Below are 18,844 nucleotides of genomic sequence, written 5' to 3' on the forward strand. Positions count from 1 at the left end.
GTTTGCCTCTTAGCTTAGTATTTCATATGGTGTGTCATGTAATTTTGTTAGAGCTTGGCACTGTACACAGTTGGGTTAGTTCTTGATGTCATGCTTATGTTCTCTCAGTATTAAAGCTAGAATCCTTATTTGCGACATCCATTTTTGACTTATACATTAATTAAATATACCCATTGATTCTTGAAGAATATATCTTATAAATGCCTCATGAGCTTAGTTCAACTGTCGTACCCCATCAGAACCCAAAATACAAGCTTGTTTTACTACAATGTTTTTAAACAATGTAAATATAAACAAACACTGTATAGCCTCAAAACATGGTTAAAACTATCATTTTGATATCATGGATGGTCAGTCCTTGCATCCATATATCTGTCTATTAATTTGAAAGTGGTTACATTTCTCCAGGCCCATCCCTCAGTTTTTTACAAAAACAGAGGCAGGGTGAGCACTTTGTTCTTGTTTCAATTAAGGATTCTAGTTTTAAGTGTGCTCTGTATCACCTCCTAGGATTTAGTAGCTCTGGTGTGTCAGGGAATAGTATTGTGCATATTCTCAGTCTATGTTTAGTATTGTGTGTATGTGCGATTGGGACACACAGTCATAGCCCCCCTAGGCTTTGGGGTGTTCTGTTGGGGGGGCTTTCCTCTCCAGGGCTGGAGTCTGGAGGGAAAATAGCCTTGACAGGTGCAGCAGCCAGGCAGATTAGCCAGCTCCTCTACTACTCATATTTTCAAATCAGACCCTTACTCATTAGAACTGACATGCCTTGCCAGATGGACCTTAGGCAGTACATTCCAGTGATGTCTCCTATATGTACATTGCGCCCGAGTATCAGCCACATATCAGCCACACATCAGGAGTATGGCATAGCAAAGTGGGTGATTGCATCAGGGCCATTTTGGACACTGGATCATCTTTCTTGATAAGAATCTCAATTGGGATTTCTATTGAATCTGTTCTTCTCTAGGGGGCACACCAAAGAAGACCACCTCTCTTTGGAATAAACTCGAACCTTTGCTGAACTATCCAGCAAATCCTTTTGATAGGCTTCCTGGTTTGTTAGAGATGGAGTAGCAGACTTGCAATCCTTTAAAAGTGTTCAGAACATCCTCAGCTTATACTGTGTATTGCATGCTGATTTGTTTGATTTTAAACTTTGTCCAATATTGAGTGAAAGAGAGCGACTCGGCTCTACGTATTTTACTGGTTTGTGACTCACTGACACTGCCCCTTGTTAGAGGATAATAAAGCAACCCAAGAGTTAACACACACACAGGAACTTTAATCACACACAGGAACTTTAATCACACACAGGAGAAGATAAACATGGGGATGTACATCGTTTTTGTAGTAACGCACATATGTACACCCACACTCACAGACTGGAATAACACCGTTCAGGTACGGCAATATCTACTCCCTTGGAGAGTGTGGGTCAGGCTGGCTAGCCAATCAGGGCCTGTAGAGACTGCATGGCTAGAACGTGCACAGGGGTGAGACACATGCCTATTGTCCGATTGGCTGAAACCATGAGCTGGAAGAGATATCGATCTCTCACCTGAGGGGAGAAAGGGTGAGGATGGGTGAGTCAGACCGCAGCTCCAGCCAGACATAAACAACAACACACACGCTGGAAATTAGTCCCACAGCGCTCTTGGCAGGGGGATTCTGTAATACTGAGTATTTATATTTGACTACATAGTCTCAACTTTATTTTGTATTTTTCTGTGTATGCAGAACATTCATTCTTGCTGGATCATTTAGGCCCATAGCTGACCTATACATATGTATGGTGACCTCTGCTAAGAGATCGTAGACACTCTTGCCTACATGTTTATATTACATATTTTACACTGCATCATTGCCTCATCCACCCAAAATAGATCTACAGAGACATGGTGGCTGGTCGGCTTTTTAGTACACAGGGTATGAGAGGATACCAGTTAGTACAGTAATAAAGGGTTAGTATTTGGCCGTTAAATCATCTCTCTGATCTAACAAGTGTCTTTATGGAGTTGCCAATCTAGCAGGTCGAGGACTCCATTGATATCATACTGGAAATACTAGCCAGTCTTTACACGAAGCCTGAAAGACAACCTCATGTAAATTCACACTTGAACATCTTTAACTTAATATTGAAGCAGAGAATACAAAACTAGAGTTACTTTTTTACAGAAAATAATGAAGTTAGTTGAGGTGGTTTTAAACTAGTCAGTGAGGAACAGTAGTATATTTGTCATCTTCAGAACATTATTCATTTAGACTTTACATCAATCACTACTGCCATATAGCAAGTGGTAACTAAGGGCTCATTTGGCATGGTACGGTGGTGTGGTGGTGGCTTGTTTTACGGTGAAAGAGAACTCACCAGAACTTCTTCCCCTGACCTGATTGTAGCTACACTTACTGGTAGTTGGCCAGACATACAGTGAGGGAAAAAAGTATTTGATCCCCTGCTGATTTTGTACGTTTGCCCACTGACAAAGAAATGATCATTCTATAATTTTAATGGTAGGTTTATTTGAACAGTGACAGACAGAATAACAACAAAAAAATCCAGAAAAACACGTCAAAAATGTTATAAATGTATTTGCATTTTAATGAGGGAAATAAGTATTTGACCCTCTCTCAATCAGAAAGATTTCTGGCTCCCAGGTGTCTTTTATACAGGTAACGAGCTGAGATTAGGAGCACACTCTTAAAGGGAGTGCTCCTAATCTCAGTTTGTTACCTGTATAAAAGACACCTGTCCACAGAAGCAATCAATCAATCAGATTCCAAACTCTCCACCATGGCCAAGACCAAAGAGCTCTCTAAGGATGTCAGGGACAAGATTGTAGACCTACACAAGGCTGGAATGGGCTACAAGACCATCGCCAAGCAGCTTGGTGAGAAGGTGACAACAGTTGGTGCGATTATTCGCAAATGGAAGAAACACAAAATAACTGTCAATCTCCCTCGGCCTAGGGCTCCATGCAAGATCTCACCTCGTGGAGTTGCAATGATCATGAGAACGGTGAGGAATCAGCCCAGAACTACACTGGAGGATCTTGTCAATGATCTTAAGGCAGCTGGGACCATAGTCACCAAGAAAACAATTGGTTTGACATGCGTTTTTCTGGATTTTTTTGTTGTTATTCTGTCTCTCACTGTTCAAATAAACCTACCATTAAAATTATAGACTGATCATGTCTTTGTCAGTGGGCAAACGTACATAATCAGCAGGGGATCAAATACTTTTTTCCCTCACTGTACATACTGGGAGGGAGCTGGGTCAATACACTAATGTGTTATGACTGGTGGAGAGTTGCCAATACAGAAAGGTTTTTCGTTTTGTCAACTCAACTTGATTTTCTAAGTTGATGTAACTTCATTTAACTTACACTGAGTGTACAAAACATTAGGACCACCTGCTCTTTTTAAATCCACTTGAATCAGTGTAGATGAAGGTTAGGAGACAGGTTAAATAATGATTTTTGAGCCTTGAGACAATTGAGACATGGATTGTTTATGTGTGCCATTCAGAGGGTGAATGGGCAAGACCAAAGTTTTAAGTGCCTTTGAACGGGGTGTGGTATTAGCTGCCAGGCGCACCGGTTTGAGTGTGTCAAGAACTGCAACGCTGCTTGGTTTTTCACGCTCAACAGTTTCCCGTGTGTATCAAGAATGGTCCACCACCCAAAGGACATCCAGCCAACTTGACACAACTCTGGGAAGCATTGAAGTCAAAAGGGGGTACAACTCAATATTAGGAAGGTGTCCTTAATGTTTTGTACACTCAGTGTATATTTTGAAGTTGAAGCAGTTAGATTTTATACAATGATTATGCACAATGGGCTGAATCTCTAATGTGATGACACTAAATGGGGCATATGCATTGTGTGGCTTTCCAGGTGGTTTTGTGAGGGGAAGGAGCTGGAGAACTGCCCTGACATTCAGATCATCAACAACGGCGAGTTGCACTCTCTGATCATTGCCGAGGCATTCGAGGAAGACACAGGGCGGTACTCTTGCTTTGCATCCAACTTCTACGGCACCGACTCGACGTCCGCCGAAATCTACATCGAAGGTGACCATTGAGTTTTCACCTTCAAGTCAAGTGGCCAATCTAGAGTGCATCGTCACATAAATACTTACTATATAACCTAAAAAGTATTACTGCTGATTAATTAGTATCTCCTCTGGTTCAAATGTTTAATTTTAGGTTAAAATATATTAATATAGACAATCATACTAAGATCATCCCTACTAGTGTGCTGCATATCACCCTCTTATGTTATACAGGTGCCTCCTCTACAGATTCGGAGGGGGAACAACATTTTGAACTTGCACAGTGAGTACTCTTCCTCTACTCAAAATATGATTGGAAAACATTTAATTGGGTAGTAAAAGCAAGCTTCAAAGGTTTACATTCTGTAATGTAACAGGCCTCAGTGTAGCACATACAGTGCCTTCAGAAAGTATTCACACCCCTTGACTTTTTCCACATTTTGTTGTGTGACAGCCTGAATGTAAAATTGATTAAATTGATATTTTTTGTCACTGGCCTACACACAATATCCCATAATGTCAAAGTGGAATTATATTTTTTTAGAGTTTTTTACAAATTAATAAAAAATGAAAAGCTGACATGTCTTGAGTCACTAAGTATTTAACCCCTTTGTTATGGCAAGCTAAATAAGTTCGGGAGTAAAAATGTGCCTAACAAGTCACATAATAAGTTGCATGGACTCACTCTGTGTGCAGTAATAGTGTTTAACATGATTTTTGAATGACTACCTCATCTCTGTATGCCACACATAAAATGATCTGTAAGGTCCCTCAGTCGCGCAGTGAATTTCAAACACAGATTCAACCACAAAGACCAGGGAGGTTTTCCAATACCTCGCAAAGAAGAAGGGCACCTATTGGTAGATGGGTAAAAAAAAGGCAGACATTGAATATCCCTTTGAGCATAGTGAAGTTATTAATTACACTTTGGATGATGTATCAATACACCCAGTCACTACAAAGATACAGACATCCTTCCTAACTCAGTTGCCGGAGAGGAAGGAAATCGCTCAGGGATTTCACTATGAGGCCAATGGTGACTTCAAAACAGTTACAGAGTTTAATGGCTGTGATGGAAGAACTGATGGCGGCTCAACAACATTGTATTTACTCCACAGTACTAACCTAATTGACAGAGTGAAAAGAAGGAAGCCTGTACAGAATAAAAAATATTCAAAAACATGCATCTTGTTTGCAACAAGGCACTAAAGGTAATACTGCAAAATATGTGGCAAAGCAATTATATTTTTGTCCTGAATACAAAGTGTTATGTTTGGGGCAAATCCAATACAACACATTACTGAGTACCACTCTCCATATTTTCAAGCATAGTGGTGGCTGAATCATGTTATGGGTATGCTTGTAATCGTTAAGGACTGGGTAGTTTTTCAGGATAAAAAAGACATGGTGCTAATCACAGGCAAAATCCTAGAGGAAAACCTGGTTCAGTCTGCTTTCCAGCAGACACTGGGAGATTAATTTCCCTTTCAGCAGGACAATTACCTAAAACACAAGGCCAAATCTACACTGGCGGTTCTTACCATGGAGACAGTAAATGTTCCTGAGTGGCCGAGTTACAGTTTTGACTTAAATCTACTTGAAAATCTATGGCAAGACATGAAAATGGTTATCCTAGCAATGATCAACAACCAATTTGAATTTTGAAAAGAATAATGGGCAAATGTTGCACAATCCAGATGTGGACAGCTCTTAGAGACTTACCCAGAAAGACTCACAGCTGTAATTGCTGCCAAAGGTGCTTCTACAAAGTATTGAGTGAGGGGTGTGAATACTTATGTAAATGAGATACAAATGGCGCAGTGGTCTAAGGCCAGAGATCCTGGTTCGAATCCAGGCTCTGTCGTAGCCGGCCGCGACCGGCAGACCCATTGGGCGGCGCACAATTGGCCCAGGGTAGGGGAGGGAATGGCCGGCAGGGATGTAGCTCAGTTGGTAGAGCATGGCGTTTGCAACGCCAGGGTTGTGGGTTCGATTCCCACGGGGGGCCAGTATGAAAAAATAAAAATAATAATGTATGCACTCACTAACTGTAAATGACTAAAATGTAAAATGTAATTGAGTCATTATGGGGTATTGTGTGTAGATGGGTGAAGAAATAAACAACAATTGAATCCATTCAGGCTGTAACACAACAAAATGTGGAATAAGTCAAGGGATATGAATCCTTTCTGAAGGCACTGTATGTAACTTCAACACTGTAAAAATCATTTTAGCCCAGTGGGACCTGGTTAGTTACAATGTATCCTGTTTCTCTTGTAAACCTAAAGGCTGCAGAGGACCCCAGCTCAGCCGGGTGCCCCATCTTTACCTCCAGTGTTCAGTGTTGTGTCTGTGTATGAGGATGACACAACCGTCTGCACTGAAGAACAGCCACAGGAGGCCACCTCACTGCCTTCTAGCCAGGTAGTCACTGCATCTGTACCTGTCCAGGTAGCTACTAATGTCCTTCCTATTATGGAGGTGACAACAGCACCATCCACCCAGGTGGCATTTACATTGTCGCCTGCCCAGGAGACGTCGGCACTGTTATCTGTCCAGGTAGTCTCTACTCTAGATCTACCACCTGTGGACACGGCGTCAGTAGTGGCGCAGGAGGTGTCAACACTGTCACTGCCAACACCGTCACCTGTCCCAGTGATGTCCACACCATTCCCGACACAGACAGTCTCTACCACGGCACTACCGCTGACCCAGGTGGTCTCCTCTACACTGCCTGCCCAGGTGGCTGCCATACAGACGACTCTAGCTGAGGTAATATTCTGCTCAAAACGCTCTGGCTCCTGAATACACTGCAAACATTTAAATGGAAATTCATGATATCTGAAATACTGCACGTGTCAAAAACGTTCCTTTCTGCTCAGTGATCTTTTACACGACACACACAGTACTTGACAATGTGTATTTGTGTTTGGTTACTTAAAGTGGAACATTAAATGGTATTAAAATCTGTTCATATACACCCTCAGGAAGAATATGATGCATTTTTCTGTGTGTGTGACAAGCGAGCACATAGATATGCTTATCTTCATGTATTCATACATTCATAGAATGTTTGGAAATGACAGTCAGGTATTTGTGAAAATTCTATAGTAATATGAATGGGAAAGTGGCCATGCGTTTGGGTAAATAAGAGACAGTGCAGTAAATAAATAAAAACGTGTCAATCTTGTCCAGGCCTGGGGCCTCATTTATAAACCGTGTGTACGTACAAAATATACCTCAAAATGTTTGTGCGCCAATTTTCACGCAAAAGTTAGCATTTATAAAAATGTGCTCACCTCCCTGCAAACTTTAGACCATGTGTAAACACATCTGCTAGTGGTTGAAATATTGTATTGCAAGCTGGCAAGTAAGTATTTTGTGCAAATGGGGGATATGATGAAAAGCTTATTCATTAAAAAAAAGGTAAACATATGAATAAGAATGCAGCCATTTGCCGTTAGTGAGAATAGCGGAAATCTGTGTTTTATTTGTAGAATCTAAAATAATTAGACATGGGAATATTTTTCCTATTTTATTTTCATAACCATTGCAGAATAAATTCCTCACCTTTTGTGGCCGTGATGGGTTCGTATTCTGAAGTAGCCATACAACAAATTACAGTGCACATCTCTCATTTAATTGGCCTAGTATAGATAGGCTACTGTATATTTCAAGTTTTGCTATCCCATAGGCGGCGCGGTTTAGGCTATAATATACAGTCGGATTTACCATGTGAACAGTTGAACAGTGTATTGACCCAGCTCCCTCCCAGTATGTACAGTGAGGGGAAAAAAGTATTTGATCCCCTGATGATTTTGTACGTTTGCCCACTGACAAAGACATGATCAGTCTATAATTTTAATGGTAGGGTTATTTGAACAGTGAGAGACAGAATAACAACAACAACATCCAGAAAAACGCATGTCAAAAATGTTATAAATTGATTTGCATTTTAATGAGGGAAATAAGTATTTGACCCCTCTGCAAAATATGACTTAGTACTTGGTGGCAAAACCCTTGTTGGCAATCACAGAGGTCAGACGTTTCTTGTAGTTGGCCACCAGGTTTGCACACATCTCAGGAGGGATTTTGTCCCACTCCTCTTTGCAGATCTTCTCCAAGTCATTAAGGTTTCGAGCCTGATGTTTGGCAACTCGAACCTTCAGCTCCCTCCACAGATTTTCTATGGGATTAAGGTCTGGAGACTGGCTAGGCCACTCCAGGACCTTAATGTGCTTCTTCTTGAGCCACTCCTTTGTTGACTTGGCCGTGTGTTTTGGGTCATTGTCATGCTGGAATACCCATTCACTACCCATTTCAATGCCCTGGCTGAGGGAAGGAGGTTCACACCCAAGATTTGACGGTACATGGCGCCGTCCATCATCCATTTGATGCGGTGAAGTTGTCCTGTCCCCTTAGCAGAAAAAACACCCCCAAAGCATAATGTTTCCACCTCCATGTTTGACGGTGGGGATGGTGTTCTTGGGGTCATAGGCAGCATTCCTCCTCCTCCAAACACGGCGAGTTGATGCCAAAGAGCTCCATTTTGGTCTCATCTGACCACAACACTTTCACCCAGTTCTCCTCTGAATCATTCAGATGTTCATTGGCAAACTTCAGACGGCCCTGTATATGTGCTTTCTTGAGCAGGGGGACCTTGCGTGCGCTGCAGGATTTCAGTCCTTCACGGCGTAGTGTGTTACCAATTGTTTTCTTGGTGACTATGATCCCAGCTGCCTTGAGATCATTGACAAGATCCTCCCGTGTAGTTCTGGGCTGATTCCTCACCGTTCTCATGATCATTGCAACTCCACAAGGTGAGTTCTTGCATGGAGCCCCATGCCAAGGGAGATTGACAGTTATTTTGTGTTTCTTCCATTTGCGATTGATCGCACCAACTGTTGTCACCTTCTCACCAAGCTGCTTGGCGATGGTCTTGTAGCCCATTCCAGCCTTGTGTAGGTCTACAATCTTGTCCCTGACATCCTTGGAGAGCTCTTTGGTCTTGGTTATGGTGGAGAGTTTGGAATCTGATTGATTGATTGCTTCTGTGGACAGGTGTCTTTTATACAGGTAACAAGCTGAGATTAGGTGCACTCCCTTTAAGAGTGTGCTCCTAATCTCAGCGCGTTACCTGTATAAAAGACACCTGGGAGCCAGAAATCTTTCTGATTGAGAGGGGGTCAAATACTTATTTCCCTCATTAAAATGCAAATCAATTAATAACATTTTTGACATGCATTTTTCTGGATTTTTTTGTTGTTATTCTGTCTCTCACTGTTCAAATAAACCTACCGTTAAAATTATAGACTGATCATTTCTTTGTCAGTGGGCAAACGTACAAAATCACGAGGGGATCAAATACTTTTTTCCCTCACTGTATGCTACTGTAAATACTGCAATTATTTCAGAATTCACGGACAGTCCATCATATTTAGGTTGGAGGAAAAGTTGATGCAAAACATTGTTGAATTCAAATGTTCTGCTGACAGCTCCAGAACTAGTTGACATTGTTTTATCCTATAGAAATGGACACAGTCCTTGCCAGATACGGCATAAATTACAGCAGAAGATTTTAAAAAATTGCCAACACAGTAAATCCACTGGTAGCTTATGTAAAATAGTTGACAGTATGTGTAGGCTACAGAATTGCTATTACCTATTTAATCTCAGAGCCTATACCAAGGCAGGACATAGAAACCCAATGTTGATAAACTAAATACTGAACAACAATTCGTCTTTTGCATAGGAGTGTAGCATTTAGCCTACTTTTAAATTGTTTTGAATATACAATCAATCTTGCAGAATGCACAGGCATTCGCTCTATAGGCAGCATGCATTTAGTTTGAAAAAGTCACTACAAAATATCAAAACATCCTGCGCACACCTCTACATCAGGGGTTCCCAAACCTTTTCACTCCGGCCCCCCTTCCAGCATTGGGGAACATCCCATGTACGCGCCACGCCGATTTCTATGGGCACAAGCACTGTTCATGACACAAACTGTTCACATCCCTCTTGTTGGCGGAGAGAAAATGTTGCAGGTTGAAAGGTTATTTCCTACATTTGTACACATTTTGTCATGGGGTGCAGAGGAAATTGAGCAGTTTTAAAGCTCATTTTCTTGCAATTCTATACATTTTGCCATATCAAATGTGTATTAATGTGATATTTGAGTGACTCGAACATTACTACAAAATCTAACTGTAAGTCGCTCTGGATAAGAGCGTCTGCTAAATGACGTAAATGTAAATGTACTTAGATTATTATTTTTTTTACTACATTAGGCCTACTTACAGTGGTAGTTCACACACTTCAATGCAAAAGATCAACTGTCTGTTCACCTGTTTAATTCTACTGTATGTTATAAACCGCGCTCCCTTTCAGATGCATATAGCAAAGAAATGAAATTATAATAGCCTATCTAATAGAACCAATAGAAACTGTGCATACGCATGGTCTAAAGTTTGTGGGGGGATAAGCACATTCTCACATCAAGTTCAGTTTTTATAAATGCCAACTGGCGCATGCGTGTTTTAGGGCAAGTTTTGTGCATACGCAATGCTAATAAATGAGACCCCTGGTGATAACATGCATCCTTCCAGCTGCTAGATAACTAACTAGCTACAGTACAAGGCTCCGTGTCATTTTAGGTTCTAGATTGCTAAATGACTTGGCTATCAAGCCATATTGCTAGTTTGCTAAATAAGTAGGCCTACATAAATAGATAAGCAATAGCCGTTGCACTTACCGCATAGCTAGATTGATTTAATTGAGATTCCCAATCACTGCCCTTTCCATCTGTTTTTGTCCAAAATATTGGGTCTGTGAATCTGAAACAATTCATCCCCTGAATTGCTGGAGGCAATTGTGATTTATGACCTGATAGCAATATGTATTAGACTATCTAGCGATTTATTGATACATTTTATTAATCATGCATTGATTGCATCCATTTAATTCGGCCTATGTAATGGAATTTTGAGTCAAATATAACCTATTTTAAAAAACTCTTATAAAGTTGGTTTTGAAGCATAAAATGTGAATTTGATATTTTAGACCGATATTATGATTATGTGTTTGTATGATTGTGTTTGTTTAATGTCATTTCTGCACGGTAGTTAAAACGGTGTCAGTTCCACTTTAATTGATGGAATCCTTTTTTTTTCAGAACCTAAATGGAGACAGCTATACTCTAGGTCTTGACATCTATCCTCAAGGTCTAGACGGGAGGCCTATCATGGCTGTCCCTGTTTTCACAAAGGTACCACACTAATATTATATACACACTATTAATAATTAGAAGACATGTACAATGTCAACTTCATCATTAAACATCGAACAAAATATGATATTGTCTTATATGGTACATTTTTAAAGCTCATGTACTTAAGAAACTGTATGTTTTGTGTGTGATGATAAACTTATGACTACTTGGCCCCTCAGAGTCTGCAGGACCTATTGGTGTCTGAGAACCAGCTGGTGGTGCTAGAGTGCTGTGTTAAAGGGGTGCCCTCCCCCAAGGTGGACTGGTACAGAGAAGGAACCGTCATAGAGGATTCCCCTGACTTCAGGATCCTGCAGAAGAGTAAGTCCAAGACCTTCACTCCTTTACTATGTGTTGGAATAATGTACATTCATCTTGTGGTATTTTCTGTGATTTACCTCAATTCTCTTGTATTAGTTTGTTAGTAAATTGTCACTGATATGGAGCTATCTTTGAAGTTAATAAATGTAAGCGTTCTGAAAACAGTTAAAGTATCCCCAAAAAAGTGCACGTTTTTTAGAAGGCAGCATGAAGAGCAGAAAGCTCTGATTTCAAACAATTAAATATATATTAGCATTTTCTTCATTTTTAGAGCCTCGATCCATGGCTGAATTAGGTACGTATTATGCAAATGATAGACTGTCATAGTACAATTAATACAATTGTAAAATCTTAAGAAGGAGCATATTTCTGCATGTATCAAAGTATTTTGTGTGATGTGTTACTGAAATGTAAATATATTCACAATATACAAGTATTAGATACAATAACAAAAATGAAAAGTCAGTCCTACTGTAGCCTAGGTGATGTTTTCTTTGAAAAAGTGTACACCATTACTCTTCCCAGATGGTAACAGTATCTGGCTGGGGCTGTAGCTCCTATAACTCCTCTGTGTAAAAGCCAGTTTGCTTCTCCTCCTAAAACTCAACCTTATAAAAGGAACCTTAACAACCTGTGTCTGTTGAACTATCATGGTTACAGAGCCTTTCAGAGTGTCTGAAACACAGAGAATCACTCGTGACTGGAAGCAAATGTAGCTGCTGTGCCATTGGAAAAACAGCTCACTTACAGCATATGCATTATATGAATGTGTATTAGTTCTCTGTATCTTAGAAAATACAATATATTAAGCAATAATTATACAGTATATAGAAATGCAGACATTTTACAATGCAAAGGCTTACTGTCTGTTTCACTGTGCATATACTGTACACACAGTAGGTTAGCTACATAGTACAGCTACCATGCTGTTATACACTGAACAAAAAGCAACATGCAACAATTTCAAAGATTTTACTGAGTTACAGTTCATATAAGGAAATCAGTCAATTGAAATCAATTCATTAGGCCCTAATCTATGGATTTCACATGACTGGGAATACAGATATGTATCTGTTGGTCACAGATACCTTTAAAAAAAAAAGTAGGGGCATGGATCAGAAAACCAGTCAGTATCTGGTGTGATCACCATTTGCCTCATGCAGCGCGACACACCTCCTTTGCATATAGTTGATCATGCTGTTGATTGTGGCCTGTGGAATGTTGTCCCACTCCTCTTCAATGGCTGTACGAAGTTGCTGGATATAGGCGGGAACTGGAACACGCTGTCGTACACATCGATCCAGAGCATCCTAAACATGTTCAATGGGTAACATGTCTGGTGACTATGCAGGCCATGGAAGAACTGGGACATTTTCAACTTCCAGGAATTGTGTACAGATCCTTGCTGAAACACAACGTGATGGGCCGGATGAATGGCACGACAATGGGCCTCAGGATCTTGTTACGGTATCTGTGTGCATTCAAACTGCCATCAATAAAATGCAATGGTGTTCGTTGTCCGTAGCTTATGCCTGCCCATACCATAACCCCACCGCCACCATGGGGCACTTTGTTCACAACGTTTGCCATCTGCCTGGTACAGTTGAAACCGGGATTCATCCATGAAGAGCACACTTCTCCAGCTTGCCAGTGGCCATCGAAGGTGAACATTTGCCCAATAAAGTTGGTTACGACGGCGAACTGCAGTCAGGTCAAAACCCTGGTGAGGATGACGGTTTCTGACAGTTTGTGCAGAATTCTTCAGTTGTGCAAACCCACAGTTTCATTAGCTGTCCGGGTGGCTCGTCTCAGACCATCCCGCAGGTGAAGAAGCCGGATGTGGAGGTCCTGGGCTGGGGTGGTTACACGTGGTCTGCGGTTGGGAGGCCAGTTGGACCTACAGCCAAATTATCTCAAATGACGTTGGAGGCGGCTTATGGTCAAAAAATTAACATTAAATTATCTGGCAACAGCTCTGGTGGACATTCCTGCAGTCAGAATGCCAACTGCATGCTGCCTCAAAACTTGAGACGTGGCGTTGTGTGACAAAACTGTACATTTTAGATTGGCCTTTTAGGTGCACCTGTGTAATGAGCATGCTGTTTAATCAGCTTATTGATATGCCACGCCTGTCAGGTGGATGGATTATCTTGACAAAGGAGAAATGCTTACTAACAGGGATGTAAGCACATTTGTGCACAACATTTGAGAAAAAATCTTATTTTTGTGATTTTTCAGGGATCTTTAATTTCAGCTCATGAAAAATGGGACCAACATTTATATATTTTTGTTCAGTATAGTACCTTCTCTGCCCTTTAATCTGTCAGACATGTTACCTGAACTTCAACAATTACATTCAGCTGTCGCTTATCTCCCTAATTCTGTATTCCCTTTAGAGGAAATATGCACTTTGGTCATTGCTGAAGTCTTCCCTGAAGATTCTGGAACGTTCACTTGCACTGCAAGCAACAAATATGGAACTGTATCCAGTATCGCTGCACTAAGGGTGAAAGGTAACGTCACTGGCTTACAAACAAAGTTTAGACTTGACAGTTCTATTAGTAAGATCATATTTGGAGACTATGTTTACAGTGCCTAGTGAAAGTCTACACACCCTTGCATAGTTTTCAAATTTTTCTGCCTAAAATTCTAAAAAGGGATTTTTATCCACAGATCTACACACTCTACTGATTGCTATGGTCTTCACGCCCTTTGCTGTGGCACATCTGAATAAGTTCAGGAGCAAATATTTTCATACTAAATCACACAACAATCAATCTGTTTGCAAAAGTTGTGGTTCTCATGATTTAAGAAAAACTTTACCTGTCTCTGTAAGGTTCCTCAAATAGATAGTGAATGTCAAACAATGTTTTTTTTGGGACAGGCATAGATCACGGGACGTTAAGAAATAATTCCAAGACACTGGATATCCCTTTGAGTATGGTCAAGTATGGCAATTGTAAACTGCTCAATGACATCACTATGAGGCTTAGGATTCATTGGCTGAGCTGAGAGAAAACTGTGCATGGATCAACAACATTGCATTCACTCCACATTACTGGCCTGTTTGAAAAAGTGAAAAGAAGGAAGCCTGTCTTAAAAAAATCCACTCCAAATCATAAATTCTCTTTGCAACAAGGCCGTTAAGTAATACTGCAAGACAACATTGCAAATAAATCTACTTTTTGGCCTAAATTAAAAACCAAGTTTGAGTCAAATACAACACATCACAGAGTGAAACCCTCTGTATTTTCAAGTATTGTGGTGGAAGCATCATGTTATGGGTATCCTTGGACTGGGGAGTTTGTCAGGATCAAAATAAATATGAAAGGAGCAAAGCCCAGGTAAAAAGTAAGAGGAAAACCTACCTCAGTCTTCTGAATAACTAACCCTGGAATTTTCTTTTTCAGTGGGTCAATTACACAAATTGTAATGCCAAAGACACAACAGAATGGCTTTCCAAGCGGTGTTAAGTGCTCCTGAGTGGTCCAGCCTCAGTCCTGAATATTGCTGTCCATCAATTTAGCTGAACTTGAGCAATAAAAAACAATAAAAAAAACAATGGATAAATGTTGCCCTATTAGTTGTGCAAAGTTGGTAGAATCTTATTCAAAATAATTCACACAGCTGTAATGGCTGCCAAAAGGTGCTTCCACCAAGTATTAACTCGGGGGTGTGAAGACATACACAATCAAGACATGTTATTATTATTTTTCATTTTGAACATTTTCTATAATTTTTCTTTCACTTTGAAAATGTGGAGTAGGTTGTGTAGATTAGTAGTGGAAAATCAATGCAATTCCTTTTTAGAGGTAATTTCAAGGCAGCAAAATTTGAAAACTGTGGAAGGGGTGTGTAGACTTTCACTAGGCACTGTACCTATCCTTCTCTCTGTACCTCATTAGGCAATGCCAACACCAACAACAACCACGTGAAAACTCCCATAGGCACTTTAACAGTGGAGTCCACACAAGTCCCAGAGGCCTCTACATCAGATCTCACTCTCCCCAGTCTAAAGCCTCAAGCTGAGGCTCCTGTCACCAACAGCATCAAGCCTCACTCCAGCACAATCCGCCTGGATCCCCTCAGCTCCAGCACATTACGACTGGAACCTCTGAGCACCAGTACCCTCCGTCTAGACCCTCTGAGCTCCAGCATGCTGCGCCAGGACCCTATCAGCCCCAGCATGCCCAGCCTGGACCCACTAAGCCTGGGCAGCAGCCACCGGATAGGCACCCGTAGCTCCAGCACATCTCATCTGGACCCACTCTACCTGAGCACCCCTCACCCAGACCTGCCTACTAGCTCCAGCGGGCTACACCCTGAGCCCCAGAGCAGTGGTGAGATGCCCAAGACTGACCAGGAAGTGTCCAGAGCCTTTTCAGTGTTACCTGACCCTGCCGTTGGTCTGAGTCCTAAGGTGGAAGGGACTCCTATCCATAAACCTGAGCCCCCTCCCCCTATAAACCTCCCTGATCCCCCCAACTCCTCCTGCCTTAAGCCTGGGGTTCTGGTGAACCACAACGGGCCCAGGTCTAGCTCCAGGGCAGGCCTCCGTGTGCACTTTAAACTGCCTGAGGATGATGAGATGGAAAACGAGAGTGAAGCATCCAATAGCCATTCATATGAAGATATGTCGCAGTTGGCCAATAAGGAACCACCTCCAGTACTGACCAAGCCCAAACTGTGAGTATTCCTTTTTCTCAAGTATTTTTCAACTTATCTAGTATCACTTAACTTAAGACAAATCCTAACTTAAGACAAATCCCAAGACTGACAGCCTGACATGATTTGGTGCCAAATGAACAACCAGTCAGACCACAAACCATTTGTTTTATCACCATTGTGTTTCCCAAATTTTGCACCTGCAGTTCATTTTGTTACGAAAACGCTTAATTATAAAAGTAATTCTAAAAATGGTTTGGTCTCAGTCTTGTGATGTAGTTTTTCATTTGCTGTCCTTGTTTTGAAGTGAAGAAAGCAGCTTCAGTTGTGTGGGCTATATTTAAAACAGTAAACATTGAAGTTGGGAAGGTCTCCTCTTGAGCTCCCTATCAGATCTGCTGTATTCCAGTTGTCATTTGTCTACTGAATACATATGTGCTTAACTATGTGGAGTTTAACACTACAAAAACCTGAGGTTGGTGATTTCTTAATGTAAGTAAGTGTAATTCTATGCTTTTTGCACATGCTATGAATTTTTGCATTCTGGCATTGTGTTTTTCATATTTCTGTTGGATGAAAAACGTGTCTGGCTCTAAGATAAGTGTTTTGCATAGTGTTAATAATAATAATAATTGATTCATGGACAATAAGTTATTGTCTGGTTTTCACTTTACGTTATCAAAGTGACTGATATTGAATAAGAAGCTACAGAACATGCATCTCAGTAAGGGCATCAAAACTAATTTTTAAAATGCTAGAATAATGCAATGAAAGGTTCTTGTACCAAGCTTGATACAGAACATTACTGACATGTCCAGTTGCAGATCTCTGGATACTCCTATAAGTTAAAAGGGCATACTATTTCACCTGCCCCTGAAAGACACATTGTGCTCATTAATTTTTAGGGAACTGTGTTTAGAGTATTTGTATTTATTCGGGTGAGGAACACATTAAGACTTTTGAACAAATATATGGTTTTATTATAGCCTGGTCTCATCTGTTTATACTGTCTTACCAACTCCTATGGTTTGGCGTGACAATGACCTATGAGTTGGCAAGACCACATAAACAGATCTGGGACCAGGCTAGTTTTATTTTATAAAGTTTTCATGTTTTCAACAACTTCCATCTCTGTTTTCTCAGAGACCCTGTCCAGCTGCAACTTCTGCACAACCAGGTGCTTATGGAGCAGCAGCAGACTGAGACTGAGTCAACCGGAACCAGCCAGAGCCAACCGGAGGCATCTGCCTGGCCAGCCCAAACACACCACGGGTCCCAGCCCCAGGTCCAGCCCCAAGCCCAGCCTCAGTCAGGCCTGCCCCGTTCATCTACCCCCATGCCCCTGCAGACCACCCACGCCGCACCCATACTGACCACAGCCCCAACACCCTTACTCAACTCCTCCCCTGTGACAAGATTGAACGCTACCCCTGCACTCCTGCTAAACATTGCCTCTGCACCACTACTGAACCCATACGCCACCCATTCTTATTCTACTTCTTCACCCCTGTTAAACACAAGCCCTGCACCACCAATGAACACTACCTCTGCACCGCTACTGAACACAGCCCCTCCTGCACCAGTTATGGGTACCCTGCCGTCCCCTCCTCAACTGAAGACAGCTCCTTCCTGTATGAGCACCCCTCCGTCTGCCCCTCTGCTGAGAACTGCTCCTGCACCACACCTGTACACCAGCCCTGCATCCCCACCCTATATGTCCCAAAACACCGCCCATTCTTCCCAGCTGAACTTAGCCCACTCATCCCTGCCTAAAACCATTCACGTACCAAAGTTTAGCACACCTCCCACATCTCATCTGAATACAGCCCCCACAGAATCTCTCAGCTCCATCCCTGCAGCTTTCAACAAGGCCCCCACAACCATGCAGAACACCTCCCCCTCCCCACTGCTCAGAACAACCCACGCCTCCCTCCTCAACCTGGCCCCCACGTCACAGAGCTTCAACTACGCCAGGCCAAAGGAGTTCATCACTGCCCAGACTCCCCTCTCTCCAGTCAGGAGTCCCTCTCCTACAGAATCCCCTGTTCCATTGCTCCACAAGCTGGCTGCCGAGCTCAACTCCTCCAACCCCAACCTGTTCTCTCCGCAACCCAGACTCTTCCCCACCAGAGTCCTCAAGTCACCCACCAGCCCACCTTTCTTCATGTCCTCCCCCAACCTGTTGCCTGCTGCCTACCTTAACTCTGTGTTCACCCTACCACAGCAGTCGCCCCCGCAGGCAGCGTCCCCGACCTCCAGCACCTCCACCCCCAGCCCCATCCAGAACCATGTGGCCTTCCTCAGCTCTGTCCTGCCCTCTCTACACACTACACAAGCCACCAACTCTATGGGCCTGCCCAGGAGTGCTCATGGGTAAGTCCCTATGGTTCCTGAATTCCAGAAACATTCCCAAAGTTCCCCGTTTTTTTTATTTTTTATTTTTTATCCTGGTTGGAGGATTGCTGGAATCGGGAGGGAATAAGCAGAGGCGGAATCCTCCGACCCGGATTTTAGAAAACCCCGGGAACTTTGGAC

General features: G+C 42.0%; 1 protein-coding gene across 3 annotated transcripts in view; it reads left to right on the forward strand.

Annotated features, from left to right (window-relative positions):
• LOC121568768 (myopalladin) overlaps window positions 1–18,844 on the forward strand; it is a 47,670-nt gene that overhangs the window by 7,811 nt on the left and 21,015 nt on the right. For 2 of the 3 annotated variants that reach the window (XM_045221194.1, XM_045221197.1), the window contains exons 3-11: window positions 3,897–4,072; window positions 4,288–4,336; window positions 6,342–6,825; window positions 11,228–11,320; window positions 11,503–11,644; window positions 11,916–11,939; window positions 14,041–14,157; window positions 15,550–16,330; window positions 17,453–18,682. In XM_045221194.1, the coding sequence (XP_045077129.1) occupies window positions 3,897–4,072; window positions 4,288–4,336; window positions 6,342–6,825; window positions 11,228–11,320; window positions 11,503–11,644; window positions 11,916–11,939; window positions 14,041–14,157; window positions 15,550–16,330; window positions 17,453–18,682 (3,096 nt within the window). The remainder of the gene's footprint in view (window positions 1–3,896; window positions 4,073–4,287; window positions 4,337–6,341; window positions 6,826–11,227; window positions 11,321–11,502; window positions 11,645–11,915; window positions 11,940–14,040; window positions 14,158–15,549; window positions 16,331–17,452; window positions 18,683–18,844) is intronic. The other variant, XM_045221195.1, reaches the window with a different exon arrangement.

This window comes from Coregonus clupeaformis, chromosome 1 (assembly GCF_020615455.1).
Source record: "Coregonus clupeaformis isolate EN_2021a chromosome 1, ASM2061545v1, whole genome shotgun sequence".
NCBI lineage: Eukaryota > Metazoa > Chordata > Actinopteri > Salmoniformes > Salmonidae > Coregonus > Coregonus clupeaformis.